Source organism: Daucus carota, chromosome 7, assembly GCF_001625215.2.
Source record: "Daucus carota subsp. sativus chromosome 7, DH1 v3.0, whole genome shotgun sequence".
Lineage (NCBI taxonomy): Eukaryota > Viridiplantae > Streptophyta > Magnoliopsida > Apiales > Apiaceae > Daucus > Daucus carota.
The window spans coordinates 18,500,393-18,517,611 of NC_030387.2; the positions used below are offsets into that span (position 1 = coordinate 18,500,393).

The 17,219-nt window shown below is 30.3% G+C and overlaps 2 protein-coding genes across 7 annotated transcripts in view; one reads left to right on the forward strand and one right to left on the reverse strand.

Moving 5' to 3' along the window:
* LOC108192228 (uncharacterized) overlaps nt 1-9,040 on the forward strand; it is a 27,545-nt gene extending 18,505 nt beyond the window's left edge. The window contains exon 2 of the mRNA XM_017373452.2: nt 8,830-9,040. Coding sequence (XP_017228941.2) covers nt 8,830-9,040 — 211 coding nt within the window. The remainder of the gene's footprint in view (nt 1-8,829) is intronic.
* On the reverse strand, nt 8,005-14,828 carry LOC108192615 (uncharacterized). 6 transcript variants are annotated; one of them, XM_064081817.1, is made up of 10 exons: nt 14,468-14,827; nt 14,291-14,381; nt 13,823-14,008; nt 13,503-13,616; nt 12,538-12,991; nt 11,509-11,694; nt 10,905-11,039; nt 10,261-10,595; nt 9,838-10,124; nt 8,005-8,405 (listed from the first exon to the last, which is right to left on the reverse strand). In XM_064081817.1, the coding sequence occupies exons 1-4, from the start codon at nt 14,639-14,641 to the stop codon at nt 13,612-13,614; spliced, it is 456 nt and encodes a 151-aa protein (XP_063937887.1). In that variant the 5' UTR covers nt 14,642-14,827; the 3' UTR covers nt 8,005-8,405; nt 9,838-10,124; nt 10,261-10,595; nt 10,905-11,039; nt 11,509-11,694; nt 12,538-12,991; nt 13,503-13,611. The 6 variants fall into 6 exon arrangements, with proteins under 6 accessions (XP_063937887.1, XP_063937886.1, XP_063937888.1 ...); XM_064081816.1 differs by lacking the exons at nt 8,005-8,405; nt 9,838-10,124; nt 10,261-10,595 and adding an exon at nt 13,183-13,371 and having other exon boundaries at nt 10,652-11,039; nt 14,468-14,828; XM_064081818.1 differs by lacking the exons at nt 8,005-8,405; nt 9,838-10,124; nt 10,261-10,595 and having other exon boundaries at nt 10,652-11,039; nt 12,538-12,662; nt 12,848-12,991.
* Nucleotides 14,829-17,219: the final 2,391 nt, after the last annotated feature.

A 17,219-nucleotide genomic window follows, 5' to 3' on the forward strand; every position in this document is an offset into this window, starting at 1 on the left:
GATGGGGTTTTGTTAGAGACATGGTAGATAAGCTAGTTTTGAAGTTTTGTTGGATTTAGAGTTAGTTTGATATGATTTGGTAGTGTTCTTGTTCTTGGTTTTGGTATTTTTGAGGGCTTTTTGGTGTAAATTTTAGTTTATGATTTTGACTTGAGGTTAGTGGGTTTGTGTTTGAAATATTATGTTTAGGTTAGATTTAAAGTTTGGTGTATTTTGGAGTTGTTTTGGCTTGATTTTGGTCTTGTTTTGGTGAGAAATGGGTAGTTTAGGAGCTATTTAGTGTAGAATTTATTGTTGAATTTGATTTAGAGGTTAGTGGGGTTTGATTTGTTATATTTGGAATGGCTAGATTATCCGGTTAAATTAATTTTCCGGTGAGATTTAGGCTATTCCGGTGGCTACCATTCTTTCCGGCATTGCTTTGCTATCTCGCATTTGTGTCTGTCCTCTGTTTCCAACGCGCTGCTATTTTCATTTTATTATTATTTTTTATATATATGTAATACTGAATGAACGTGACCACCATCTGCCGTTTCATTGTTTTGGTTTTTGCCGCGGCAGGTTCACGTACGAACTGACGTAGTAGTTTTTCTTTTCTTTTTTTTTATTAATCTCGTTAGCTTGTTTTTCTTGTTTATTGAAAAAAAATTAAGTTAATTAGTTTCTTACTTTTATTTTGTCATTTAGCTTATTTAAAAAATTCTCAAAATCTTTTGGTCTAATTTGATTAAGTTAAAAATTAAGTTTTCGCGAAAATAAATTTAGTCCTTGGAACGAATCTTATATTACTAAAACGGGATCGTGCACTTGCGAGTGAAATCATATTTTTGAGCACATCAACATGACGATCGCCATTGATGGTTCGAATCATTGACACCTGGCCAGGATTCTCGACAACACCAATCACATTTGTAGCCAAACAATACCATAAATGTATCATACAATGAGAAAAGAATAGCTTGGAGGAATAAAAAGTTGACTGCATAACATGCCTATGGTATGGAATGGTAATTCATCAGCATTGTTTCTTTCAGTAATACGTTGTACTTCATCGACCGATACAAATTCAAAACCATGTTCTGGAAAGCTACGGCTGGTATCCATGTATGGCTGGACAGTGGTGACATTCAAGAAACGAATGGATCTTGTAGAAGAAACGGGCCGTAAAAAGGCAGAAGAGTTCGTGAGAGTAAAGGTTGATATTTCATAGAGGCCTCCTTCCACTATCAAACCGTCAAGAGACTGCCAGATATCATTGTTAACCCGTGCATGAATACGATGATTATGTGTTTCACAACACCAAAAACAATTATCAATAAATTGCAACGTATGTAAATTATTTTTTTCCAAAGAAGTACTGATAAACAATTTATGATCTAATAAAATTTTAAAAGTGGTAGGCAATTGTAATATGTATACCAGATTAAGGAGAACATCTTACATGGCGATTAAGGAGAATAGAGTTGTATCCTCTAACAGCCTCTGTTAACTCATAAATTCTTGGCCAAACCCTTGTAACACGCACTGTGATTCTCTATTCAAGCGTTGAGTTGTTGAGCATATGTATACAACTATCCATTGTTGTGGATCTTTTATGACAACTATATGTGGTATAAATAGTTGTATATATATAGAGTGATGGTGTTGTATAATCGTTGATCTTGAAATTTCGAGCAAATCAGTTTTGATATTCCAACCAAATTTATTACGATCAAGATATGATATTAACTGGAAATAGACATGTTTTTATAAATATGAAATATTGTGGTAGTTATTAACAGGTATGTCAGAAGGGTATATATGCAATTGATCTTATTTTTTTTACCAGATCAATTAAGATGATTGATAACCATATTTAAATGTAAGTAATTTGTAACTTAGATTATTATAGTCATAAGATCTCTCATGACATTTAAAGAACGGGGAATATCCCATAAATCTTTCTCCGTAGTTTGAAAGACATATCTTTACACTAAAATTATATCACGATGATATTCTACTGCATATAATCATTTCGAAAATAAAGTATAAAAAATATTTACATTTTTATTTCAATACCGCTGTGGATTTTATTACACGGAATTTAATTTTGCAAACAATATCTGAGTATCTATTTTTTTAAACATATTATTTTACATATCAAAAAATGGTAATTAGTTTTGTTGAAAAACCAGGACACAAAGTCAATTTAAAGGTCGCATCGATATAAGACCCTTAAATAATTTGCTAAAAAAATATAAATGTAATTACCATTTTCTAATAAAAAAAACAAATAAGTTTTGTATAGGAACGGTAGGATTGTTAAGTCAAATTCAATTGAATGAAAATCAGTCTAAGAAATAGACAGATCTTGTACAGAAATCTTTCCATATATATTATATATCATATATTATAAAAGAAATATTTATTATTTATTATAAAAAAATATACGTAAATTTATATTTTTTTTGGACAGTTTAACGTAATATATATAACCTGATCTAGTCCTCTAACTCTCTAATTTAGTTATCATTCAAGGGACAATCTTTGGCTATAATTTAGGAGAAAGAGATGCATTATCAAATATAATGATTTATCAATTATTTTTTTGTGGATGATGTGCTTAAATCATGGCTTATTAATTATGTAAGACAACAACATAGGTGATAGAAATAAAGAAAGAACTTGGTCGTTATAATTCACGCTTGTGATAACATTTCAAATAATCTCGACTCCTAATCTTCGACCATAATTTCGGAGAAGAAGATCAATTATAAAGTTCAATGATTTTCTTGAAGTTTATAAATTAACTAGCATTTTTTGCCCGTGCTACGCACACGGGTATTGATTCTATGATTTTTTATCCAGCTTAACTTATATTTTATGTCGTGATTAATCTCAAATCTGACGGGTAATCGACGCAATCAAACTATTTATTATGAGTTTTAAGTTATAAAATTTAACATATTTATTAGAGCAACCCCAATGGCATTCCTCATTTTCAACTTCTAAAATATATTAAAATAATCATTACCTAAAATATTAGGGTTCAAAAAACTATTTCACTCCAACGATATTCCTTATATTATCCCCTATACATGATAAATTGATACTTGAAATGTCTTAAGTTAAGAACTCAAAAAACAAAGAAATTGAGTGCATATAAAATGTAAAAAGGTCTGGCAAAAGCTGAGCTGGCAGATATAGGGGAGCCTAATTTGCTCCCTCAAATAAGGGGCTGGGAATTCTCTCTCCTAAAAATTTTGGGGAAGGAGGAGATGGTTGGAGGCTCCGTTTTTTATCCCAATCCCTATAATTGTCCACCTATGCATGTTTTAGGTAAGGAGGGAGGGGCATTGGAGTTGCTCTTAGTTAGAATACTCGTCTTATGTAAAATTCACCCCGTGGGTTGTAGTCGTTACGATAATATAAACGTCTTATATTACTTTAGAGAAAAACATGCAACCGATATTAATAATCATGCACACCAAACAAATCCTCAAATTTGGATACATGTGAATAATCAAAATATTAATTAAACAAACCGAACATGTGTATTATAAAATTTTGATCAGATCCTTTTTGGTGATGTTAAGTCTGCAATGAACCTAGCCGTTAAAAGTCATCATCATCGTGATGACCTCGCAATTTTTGTCTATATTAAAAATTGATAATAAGAAGACATACATGATAAATATCTATGATGAAATAGATTCTGTGTTGATTTTATAACGGAATAGATTTTTCATTAGTATCATAATATAAACAAATATTTAATATAATATTAATATTTCATATCTGAAATAAAACATTATAAGTTTATGGACCTATAAAACATTATTTGTATAGTTAAAATAATAAAAAAAATATTAGGTTCTTTTTTCTAAAATATGTATAAAAGACATTAAAATAGTAATGTCTATATAATTAAAATTTCTCGGCGTCGCCTAACGGCGATCCCTCGTATCTTAAATAAAATAACAGAAAAATTATAATAAACCGCATGTAAAAACTTTTATTGTTAAGTTGTTTCGATAAAAATATGCTCATAGCATTTTGGCCCGTGTTAAGCACATGGGTATGATTTTTTATTTTCCTATCTGGTTAACCTATACATTTTTTATTAACAAATAGCATGATATGAGATGTAATTTATGAAAAGTAACGTATGTAAAGAATCTAAGATACCCGAGTTATGTTATTGGCGATAAGTTGTTGTAGATGTTAAAGATAATATATACGAATGTCGATTAAAAAAAAAATCACGCAACAAAAATTATAACGACATGGATTATATAAATTTTTGTATTTAGAAACATAAATAATTATAAACTTAACCCGATTATACAGATTATAAAGTTTCCATCCATTTCTTAATTATAAAATTAAGGTGAATATGCTAATGATAGAGTTTACTCCCGTCCTTAATAAAAACTGATAAACAGGTTAAGAAATAATTAACCTTAAAGGAATATATATGTAGTCATAATTTAGTTACATTACTAAAATTATATTCTATAATTATTGTCTATATCGAAAACTGATAATAAGAAGATATACGTGATAAATATCTACAATAGAATAGATTTTGTATTGATTTTATAACGGAACAGATTTTTCATTAGTATCATTAATATAATCAAATATTTAATATAATAATAATATTTCATGTTTGGAATAAAACATCATAGGTTTATGGATATATTATTAAATCATTAATTGTATAGTTAAAATAATAAAAAATATTAGGTAATTTTTTTTAAAATATTTATAAAAGACATGAAAATAGTAATGACTATATAATTAAAAATTTTAGGCGTCTCCGTGAATAAAATAACAAAAAATTATAATAAACCGTATGTAAAAAATTTTATTCTAAATTTATTTAAATAAAAATATACTCATTCATCAAATTTTTATTTAAATAGAAATATGCTCATAACATTTTGGCTCGTGCTAAGCACACAGGTATGTTTTTTGTTTTTTTCCACCTAGTTAACATATACATTTTTTACTAACAATCAGTATGATATGATATGTAAGTTATTAAATGCAACGTATGTAAGAATCAAGATACTAGAATCAAGATACTCGAGTTATGTTATTGGCGATAAGTTGTTGTAAATATTAAAGATAATATATACAAATGTCGATTAAAAAAATAAAATCACGCAACAGAAATTATTACGACGCGGGCTATATAAATTTTGTATTTAGAAACATAAATAATTATAAATTTAACCTGATTAGGCATATTATAAAGCTTCTCTCCATATCTTAATTATAAAATTAAGGTGAATATGCTGATGATAGAGTTTACTCCCGTCTTTAATAAAAATTGATCAATAGGTTAATAAATAATTGACCTTAAAAGAATATATCAATAAGGGAATACATATGTAGTCATAATTCAGTTACGTTACTAAAATTATATGCTACAATTATTGCATATATTGAAAATTGATAATAAGAATATATACGTGATAAAAATTTAAAATGAAATAGATTATGCATTGATTTTATAATGGAATAGATTTTTCATTAGTATCATTAAGTTTAACCATTTTTTTAATATAATCATTATATTTTATGTTTGGAATAAAAAATTATAAGTTTATGGATCTATAATTAAATCATTATTTGTATAGTTAAAATAGTAATATTATATAATATTTTCTTAAATATTTATAAAAGACATTAAAATAGTAATGACTATATAATTAAAATTTCTCGGCGTCGCCTAACGGCGACCCCTCGTATCATAAATAAAATTAAAGAATTATAATAAAGTGTATGTAAAAAAATTTATTTTTAAGTCATTTATATAAAAAATATGCTCATAAGATTTTGGCCCGTGCTTATCACACGAGTATGATTTTTTATTTTTTTATCTGGTTGACCTATATATATTTTTTATTAACAAACAATATGATATGAAATATAAGTTATGAAAGACAATGTATGTAAGACTCAAAATACTCGAGTTATGTTATTAGCGATCACTACGTTGTAGACGTTAAAGATAATATGAACGTTTTATACGAATGTTGATTGAAAGAAATGAAATCACGCAACAGAAATTACAACGACGCGGACTATATAAATCTTTGTATTTAGAAACATATATAATTATAAACTTAACATGATTAGGATGATTATAAAGCTTCCATCCATTCCTTAAATATAAAATTAAGGTGAATATGTTGATGATAGAGTTTCCTCCCGTCCTGAATAAAAATTGATAAATAAGTTAAGAAATAATTAACATTAAAGAAATACATCAATAAAGGAATACGTATGTAGTCATAATTCAGTTACATTACTAAAATTATATGCTATAATTATTGCCTATATTGAAAATTGATAATAAAGAGATGTACGTGATAATTATTCATAATGGAATAGATTCTGTATTGATTTTATAACGGAATAGATTTTTCATTAGTGTATCATTAATATAAACAAATATTTAAAATAATAATAATATTTCATGTTTGGAGTAAACAATTATAAGTTTATGGATCTATAATTAAATCATTATTTTTACAGTTAAAATAATAATAAATATTAGGTAATTTTTCTAAAATAATCATAAAATACATTAAAATAGTAATGACTATATAATTAAAATTTATCGACGACGCCTTGTATCTTAAACAAAATAACAAAAAATTATAATAAACTGTATGTAAAAAAAAATTATTGTTAAGTTATTTAAATTAATATATACTTATTCTTCAAAAATTTATTTAAATAAAAATATTTCATAGGATTTTGGCCCGTGCTTAGCACACGGGTATGGTTTTTGTTTTTTTTAATTAACCTATATATTTTTTATTAACAAATAGCATGATATGAGATGTAATTTATGAAAAGTAACGTATGTAAGAGTAAGATACTCGAGTTACAACCATTGTCTTACCAACGCATTTTTATATGGACGGAATATAAAACAATTAGTATGTATCAATATCAATTATATATATATATATGTATGTAATTTATTTTAATTAATTTGGATAAGTATATTATCTATCGGAAAAGTATAAATAATATTAAATATAAATTAAATAATCACGAAAGTATACTCCAACAGTCCCACCAGATTCTTTACAGTTTCCTTTTTAAGCTGTCCCACTCATTTTTTTTACATGACAAAACTTTCCTAAAATTGTTAATGGGTCCCACCATTTTCCCACTTTTTCTTCCTTTTCACACTACTTTTACTCAACTATCTCTCTTTTATATATTAAAAAATCAATAGGTCTCACCACTTCACTTACTTTTCTTTCTCTTTTCCACTACTTTCATATTTCTTAACCTCCGTGCCCAAACTCAATGTAAAAAATTGGGTGGGACGGAGGGAGTATATATTAATGAATGATCAATAAATTAGAAAATTGAGAAAATTATATAATTCGAATTTATTATTATGTAAAGTTAATGGATAATCAATAATTTATTATTAGTAACTGAATAAAATATACACTAATTTTATTTATTTTCTCGCTCATTTGTGAATTTATTATCCATTTTTATATAATTATGAAAATAATAGGTATTATAAATTTGTAAGAATAAAGAAATATATAATAAACTCGTCTTTTGTTAATAATAATTGTGTCTCATTTTTGTAATAAACTTTATGTTTATTTGAATAAATATAATTTCAGGCATAATATTAAATAAAAAAACATTTAGAGTTATATATGTATTTCTCCTGAACATGAAGAATAAAAATGAGTTAAACATAAATCATAATGTATGATTTGATGATCTGTACATTAATTTTTTGATGGATTGCATATTATTTTAGACATGAAACAGAGTAAATAAAGTTCAGTCAAAAAAGATGTAAATATACAAAATACTGATCTACGAACCGGGAAAAACAAAAGAACAATGCTCATTTCACCTCAAAAATAATATAATCAAATCAAATAAAATCTCCAATATTACCACACTCTGCAAAAGTGAGTGAAAAAGATGTAGTCCGGATGAAAGCATAGGATGACAAAAAATACATAGATCAGGACCCAAATATCTATCCTTAAATAAAGAGTAATATTAATGAAACACACAAATTCTTGATCAACAAACCAGCAGAAAAAGAGTGCATGCCGGTGCAGGCACTTGGCTTGGCTAAAAGCAGTAAAACACGTGAACTACAAATGTTCATAAGTGACTCCATCATTTTTATCTGGTTGATCTAAGGTGCACAAATTCTATGCACAATAAACTCCAGTACAATAACACATTAGTCAAGCATTATTCACACATTAGTGTTGCTTTATACTTTGATGATCCTCTATCTTAGGATCTGGGACATCCAAAAATGCTTCATCACAACAGCCTGCATATTGCATAAAATTGATCAGCACTTTGTTGCAGTGCTTATACAGCATGCCATAGAATTGGTCAGCGACCTGAAAAGCACTCAAAAATCTGAGACTTATAAGGGGCATAGACATAAATGAATGAACATGCTTCTAGCTCTTAGCATAAAATATGTACAGTACTACAAATGGAGACATTATGATATTTATTAAAGTGATTCTGAACTATATTGTACTTTGTGATCGCTACCGCTAGTGATAGAAAGTACTTGTTTCAATTGACTGTATTATGGTAATTTTTTTTATGGACAGGTAATATGATTTTGCAAGGAATTGCGTAGACCTGGGTATAATGATTCCATATGCATGGACTGAGTAAAGCGATATATTAATTTTCTGGAAATTTTGATATTCAAGATGGATTCAATTAGCTAGGTTCCTTGTCAGTAATTTAACATGTCAAGATTCCTACAATCTCTGTATTTATGCTGGCGTTTTGTGTCCTTGCATGCAGTGTATCAAAAAGCTCTCTTACAAAGCTCTCTAGACTTGATATTCAGAATGAGCTGAAATCCACTCAAAGGCAACTCTGGGAAGAAATGACTTTGCCAAGTGTCATGGAAAATGATGATAATGAACTTCCTTTTGATCAAGATTCTACTGATTTTGTTGAGCGTATAAAGAAAGTACTTGAAGACTCGAGAGAGATGTGCAAAGGAATCTAAATTCTGGAATCAGCAAAAATATGAAAAGGTTTGGTGATGAGAAACGTTTTATCGTCAATAGCCCAGGAGCTGACATTGTCAAGGTTTACCCAAAAATTGAGTCAAAATGGATGTTTGGAAATAAAGAAGTTGTTCCCCCGAGAGCTGCTATAGCAACCATTTACATCATATATAGTTGGAAAAAGTGGAGAGAAGATGTGAAGGCAGATCTCAAAAAAGATTTGTTAGAAGATGAGGAATTTGGTAAAAAATATGTAGCTCAAAGACAGGTTTGTAATGCTATTTACCTGTGAAGTAATCTTGGTTCATATATAATACTGCACCTTGATATAATGATATTATTGTTAAGGATGCATTTTCCTATTACTATGCAGCAAGATTTTAGCCCTTTTGTTTTCGCCAATTCTTTTGTCATATCTGTTTGTGGACAGTTGAGCTTCTTAATATTGATGATTCCACAAAATGTTCAACCATATATTATACGCAAATTGTTGATCCAGTAGCTTAGCTTAATAGTTGCTAATTTTCTGTTCATATCATCCAATTGCCCCCAAAACAGGACCATGTGGGTTAAAGAGTTAAAATGCCTCTGTCACATTTCATTTCCATATACTTAAATATGTATAGTACTACAAATGGAGAAATTATAATATTTTCATACCTTACTTTGACACATGTAATTGTTTTGTATAAACCCCAGGGCACATGGTAGAGCTAGCTAGAATATGCATACCAGAAAAGCCAAAACTCTAATCATTCTGAAATAAGAACACTAACTTAAAAATGAAGAAACTTACCTAATATATAGACCATCAAGCCACTATACTGATTAGAGAGAATTGTAAAAGATTTAATTCTTCAACAGAGATGATCCTCCTGTCCTCTGATAATGTAACTTTGCGATTAACTGCAAATGGAAGGCTCATCCTCCTACAGCAATCCCCAGACTCAAGTACGGATAATGTTTCACCTGATAAATCTTTTTCTTATGTTTCCATGCTAGACACCGGCAACTTTGTGCTCTATAATTCTGATCAAAAGATAATATGGCAGAGTTTTGATCACCCAACAGAGGCAATCTTACCTGGTCAGAATCTTTCAAATGGTCAGGAATTGTTTTCAAGCAGGTCAAAATCTGATTATGCCACAGGAATATTTAGACGCAAGATGCAGATTGTAAAATATCTAACCGATGGGTTTCTGAGAAGCAGAGAGTTTACCTCATGAAAATTGATCCTGATGGTATCCTTCGCCAATATTCACTGAGTTTCGATACGAAAGGAAACGGCTCATTAATTGTATGGCAATCTTTGGCAGACAGATGTGATCCTAAAGGCATATGTAGCCTAAACAGATTTCGTACTCTCTCTGATAATGAACCTAAATGTGAATGTGTACCCGGATTTGATTATGTTAGTCCTGACAGCTGGCCTACAGGCTGTGAAGGGAATTATACAGCCGATAGGTGCAAGAACAATGACCAGAGGATCCCTTATAGAATGAGATCATTAGAGAATATTCAGTGGGAAGATGATCCTTATTCTGTTCTTAGGATCTACACACAGAATTGAAGCCAGTATGTAGTTAAGAGTTTCTAGAACATGCATACAATTGAAGAACATGAACAGAATAACCCGTAAATTTCCAAATACCTAAGCTTTATTCTTGTTTGAAACATAAATCTCTATAAAGACTGATTAGTCATTTGCTTACAAACTTTATCTTCTATGTTGGACGCATCTAAAATCGAACTAATACAAAATAAATTTAAAGCAATACCTCTGCTGGTGACAATAGCATTTTTATAAAATACACCAATCTGATTGCATTAAAGTAGACAATTCGAATCAAGATCAGTGCTTACAGACTCTAGTGTTTGTTTTCAGGCCAGATAGTTTGACTGCTCTATTCTGGAACTCTGCCGTGAGGATCGTTTGTGCACGTGATCCTGAAAGTGTGTCTGGATTGTTATGGTGCCCTGATAAACATATCTGGTGAGCTGCAGAAATTAACAGAAGATTTAAGCCATGACTCAGAGTTTGTTTCGAAAGATAAAAACTAATAAGCCTATCCCAGTACCTACTTTGGATCAAAGTAAGTCTTTCTTCCCTCACTTCTATATCAATTCATTTTGTTTGTCATCAAAATATATTGATATTGTAATTACTATTCATACCTAAATGGAATAGAAGAAAATGCAGTAAATTATGCACATTGTATGTCATCAAGTGGATATATGTGTGGTATGATATGCCCGTGTTCTGTTAATTGGCAGAAGAGGTAAACTTGTCATCATATTTTTTCTGTTAAGAAGTGCAGAAAGCATTCTAATGTTGGTATCATTATGTTTTTAACACAAATTTCCAAAGCAAATAAACCAAACAACTACATGTAACTACAACCTAACAATGCTGGGGTCATTACTACTTTTTCCCAAAATAAAAAGGAAATAAGTAGAGAAGGATCACCTGCATCCTTTCAACATTTCCGATTTCTCAAGCAGCCCAATATCCAGTAGAACATGCTCAAATTTCATTATGTCAAGGACCGAGGCTCCCTTGTCCTGCTCTACTTCTTAGTTTGTAGATGGCTCTGGACAGACGGCTCTGAATATACCAGGATTTCTCTCTTGCAGGCAGCTTAAGTTCACTTATCTAACACCAGTATAAAAAAAGATAGTATTCCCAAAATAGATCAGAAATGAGAATAGAAATAAATTAATTTATTTAGGGTAAGCACTCAACAAACAATAATAATAACTTCCTGCTCAAAAGTACTCAAACTAAAGTAAAAAAATTTATAGTCCTATTTTAGAGATAAATTTCTATCGGATAAATTCTCGACGAAATTTTGAATATATTTCCTACTACAATAAAAATAATTGAATTTATAATGTACTCCAACAAAAAATATGTAGATAATAAGCTGGTCAAAATGGGATTCACTTCAATGAGACGCCTAGCTTGTGTCTCGGTAGGCGAGGCTCACACCTCTATCAAGTCGCCTTGTCTTTCACTATACAAAGAGGGTGTGCCTTGCGGCATGTGATTGTTGGGTTTGTGGAGTCAGATTCGGAATAGGATATGGTTAGAAATATTTGGACTCCTATTAGAGTTAGATATTTCAAAGTTAGACTCCTATTTTGGTTAGGCCAGTTTCTTCTCTTATAAATAATCCCATGTAATTGTAAAATCACAACACAACAAATTGTGAGAGATCAATAAAATTAGTGTGGCTTGTGGAGTAGGATTTTCCGAACCACGTAATATCTTTGTCTTGTGTGATTGTCGTTTATTTTCTTGTTCTTGTTTATTCGCTTTTGGGTTTTGCTTTCGTTGTTGTATACTCAACAGTGATATCATGTTACGAAGTTGCATGCATGCTTGTCTGGTATATTTATGTGACAGACTATAGTGAAGGTAAAGGTTTTAATATACATGCTGCATGAAACCAAGAACAGAAAGAACTTTTTAATTGTTAAGCAGAAGAAAACCTACCTTTGTAATCTCTTTTAAATGCTTCACTCCAATTATAGCCAGCTCTTGTAACATCGGTCCGTACATATATAAGCTTCCTGACCTTCGTTTCAGCATGTCTTGTTTGTGTTTGAAGTATTTTAATCCTATAAAGATTATCAAAATCAGCAAAGAGAATAGAAATTGCAACTGTCATAATTTATTGTCTCTTGCTGCCTCATTCCGAGATCTACAAAAGATTGTAGTGGGTTATTCTTTTTCATTTTCTTAGATTTTTTCCTGGTCGTCTTGTCACAGTCTCCTCTTTCGCTTTAGTATTCGCTGTAGGCACCTTAGAGTTGGTTGCCCTGCGTACATAGGCTGTCTCTGTGATGAATCAATGACACAGCAGACATGCGGATCAAATATCAGTATCTTCCTCAACAGTTTTCTGGCAGATTTATGATCTCCCAAAGCCAAAAGAGCTTGGTACATCCTGTAAAAGCAATCATAACATATAAGCTCAACAAAAATGTGGAAAATTGGTAAGATGATGCTAAAAAGTTAATCTAATTTCTACTTGAAGGTGAGCTGCTAACATAAATCCAATCATAATGGTACTATGTCATACATGACAAAACAATAAGACGATTGCTTTCTTTTACTTTAAAAGACTTAGGACATTACATGGAAGGCCTACTGTCTCATATTCTTGCCACATTGAGTAACAACTTTGTAAACCGTTGGCTTTGGCCCAAGTTGTGAGGAGGAAGTCAAGACTTTTTCGTGAAGGACATAAATCAAATATCAAATATTTTTTGAAGGCCTGAACTACATCGAGAACGATTTGCAAATATACAGGCTCTGTCTCAGCAACTTGACAAAAAAAAAACATATCCTATGATCAAGATCATGAAATAAGCAACAACTTATTTGCTATCCCGATTAAGATTATTATAAAATCATAATAATAGCTTGACTGATAATAGAGAGAATCATAGAAATACCCCATCAAAAAGATCTTCACTTGCCATATCATAATTTTGAAACTCATCCCTCAGTTTCTTGACCAAATCAACAGCAGTACTTCATGAAAGAATATCAATCAAGCAACCATTAACCTAATAATTAAACAATGATACATCAATATATGAAGCCAATTTAAAGCATAATATTAAAATAAAACAATATAAGGATGTTAACGTTAAACAAAATTTACTTCAAAAATTTGTGCTCAACACAATATGAAACCAATATGAAGAGGAACAAATGCATCTATAATTTACAAATATAAGAAATTGAAATAATTGAGGAATGAATCAAATACCTTTTTCCCGTCTGCCTACGACATTTTCGTTCTCTCTGCATATACTCATCTGTCCAGGTGAAGAACTGAGAAATTTTAATGTAGGCTCAATTCTTCCCACAAAGTCTCTTTTTAGGAAGGCTGCATAATATGCAACAGTGATTATGCTTGTATATCTTATATGTGCATAACTTACTCCATCCATACCTACAAATCATTTATTCATTCAATCAAAAAAATATAATTGGTCAATAATATATATAATATATACAGCTGAATTGTATTCAAAGAATCAAAATGATGAAGTTGAACACGAAAAAATAATGAAAAATTCCCTCTGAACTTATATCAAACAGTAGGAATGCTAAATACAAATGAAAACTATCAATTATAGATTAACAACCCATGCATTAATAAAGATATAGAATGAAGAATTCAAACTATGATATAAATAGACATCAGAATCACCGGATGGAAAAGGATCTTGACCTGGACTCAGTGAACCGATGTCGATCAGCAATACCAGCAGAAATCTGAAACAACACTGTATGGCCAGAAACCCGTGCACAGATCGAACATCCTGCAAAGCATTCCAAAACCAATAACAATGCAGCTTCATCCGACTTAAGATACAAATCAGTTTGAAAGTAAAGGAGCAAACAATACCTGATGATCTTGGAGGCGAAGAAGGAGGACTCTGTTCCAAGAATTCCGGTGAATATACCTACGATGCCGCGGAGACAAATATCGTGGAAGCGTCTTGATCAGTGGCACTTGGTACGATTGAAACCGCGTGATGAATGCCTTCATCAAAGGAACAGCATTAAATGCAACGCTCATATGGTTGGAACATCTGCATATCCGGTGGAAATCGGGCGGGTCGCATAAAAACCCGAAATATGCTTTGATAGTGTTAACATGAATGAGAAAGCTGCTGGGTCGATCCGGAGCTTACCGGGTTGATCCAAATGAATGTGAAATTACGAAAGCAGCCTTAAAAAATGACTCATGCTTTAAGAATTATATAGATTTTAGGTTGATGTGCTAAAATCAAGGCTTAAAATGTAGGAAAAAAACATGTGTCATAGAAAGATACAATGAATCTGGTCGTTTTAAGTCATAGTGTCGTTTCAACAAATATGGAATATGGATATGTATATATGTATATTAGTGATCAATAACCATAATTAAGTTGATCATATGTTTCTACAAATAGATTTATTGGAATCTTCAACATAATTGAGTTAAAAATTAATGTTTTTTATAATTATAACAATAAACTTTATATTTTTCGATATATACTTTACCTATTAAAATAACGTGTCGAAGTATTTTTTTTCTATATTGAAAACGTACTTGAAAAGTTAAAGCAAATAGATATAGCAATTGTCAAGTGTTAAGTCACATTCAATTCAATGAAAATTAGTCTTAGGAATAAATACGTATATACATTAAATATTTATATAAATAAATAAATATAAATAATTATATATTATATATTATAGAATTAAATACTTATAAGTAAATTACATTTTTGATGTGGACATGTTGATAATTGATACGTTAAATATATTATTTGATCATGGGCTATAATTTTTTAAATCTTGTTACTCATATAAAATTCATATTGCAATGAGTAATCTTGCTATTGTATGAGTAATCAAAGTATATAAAACTAATGACTTGGCATTATATTTATGCAATTTTTTTTATTGACAAAATTAAGGTGTTAAATATACAAAAATACAATTTAAAAATAACCTTGAAGCAGTAAAACGAAAGATTAGATGCAGTAATATATGCATAAGAAACCATTACTGTTATAATCAAAAAGATTGTTTCGAATTACACATTAAAATCTCCAAATCTCTTGACATTGATCATCATCATCCGTGAAAGATCAGAGGCTGGTATCCTTCCATCACCAACCTGAAAATAACAATTGAAGTACCGAAAAAACGCAAACCATTACACACTAATGAAGTGCTAACAACCTATAGGAAAACAAACAATTTGAATAGTAAAGAATTACCTCTGCTTGAAGTAGGAAACTTCTGGAAGATCGAGATCGATGTATATACGCGAATACGGTAAATTGGATATACACATTTTACCTAAAAAATACAGCGAAATAGACTTTTATATGAATAATTGCATCACCCAGCAATAATTTTTAGCAGTAATTTTCTAATTGATACCCATGATGTTGGTAATCCTAATACTTGATATTATTAGAATCCTCGGCAATTCCGTAGGCGGGTGATTATACAGTTGCGCCGTGTTTGCATCAAGTGGCCCAAAAAAGCTTACCGGGTGTCTGGTACTGTGACAATATTAAGGATTAACAATATTAAGGATTAGTGTGAATCACAACTTCCACTTCCTATTTCTTAAATCATATATTATATTAATATATGTTGTTATGTTGTTATATAATTATATAAATATATATTTTTACACAGTTGTAAAATATATAATTTTATATAATTTTAAATAATTACACAACATATGGAACATATAACATAATTATCATTGCCTGATTATTGCTACTGGTATCGGTAACATAATAACACATAGAAATAAATACTACCTTCCATCAGAGACTACAAACTTTACAACTTCTCTCGGAACATGGATGGTCTGAAGAGTCTGTATTGGTTGAAGGTTCTCAAGAACTCCAATAATGTCTGCAGAATAATTTTTAAACTGTCATATCATCACAATCAAAACCAATTGTAATAATTAACTAATCATGAAATTTCAATATTTATAAATTCGTGTTACAATATCATAAAATGTAATTTTTATGCTTACGACAGTATAACAACCTGGTGAAAAAATTGGTGTATGTTCCTGAAAAGGATCGACTGAATACGGATTCAGATCTTGAAGAGGAACAAATTCAAACTTATGATCCGGAATCACACCATCATCGCTCAACACAGTGACCATGGTTGATGGAAGTAGAATGATCCTTTTTTCCGAACTCACAGACCGATAATAACCAAATGCCGGTCGCACAACCATCTTGTTTATAAGGTATAAACCGCCTTCGCGAAATATATCACGAAACAATTCCCAAACATCCGGCCTAACAGTGGCACTCATGTGATTGTTCTGTAATTGTAAAATAATTTGTATAGAATAACGCATAACACGTATAAATAATAATAAATTTATGAAAAAACGTATCAGCACATTTCATACCTGACAGTCAAGAAGAATCAAATGATGCAAACTAATGTCACCATTTTGTCTTTCGCTGCTCAAATTCGTGTTGCTCGTACTTTTATGATCCAATCTGTCTGGGACTCGTTGACCAATGCAATATGTTGATGGTCCTCCATAGCAAAGAAAAAGATCAGCTTAAAGAATTTTACTAGAAATATAAGATAATTACAGAGGATGTGTATTGTCA

Excerpts from the sequence above, each read along its gene's own strand:
- LOC108192615 (XM_064081817.1), bottom strand. The coding sequence starts at position 14,641 with ATGAGCGTTGCATTTAATGCTGTTCCTTTGATGAAGGCATTCATCACG. Across the intron at positions 14,382-14,467 it reads TTCGCCTCCAAGATCATCAG|GATGTTCGATCTGTGCACGG; the intron begins GTATTGTTTGCT and ends AATGCTTTGCAG. Across the intron at positions 14,009-14,290 it reads CATCGGTTCACTGAGTCCAG|GTATGGATGGAGTAAGTTAT; the intron begins GTCAAGATCCTT and ends AATGATTTGTAG.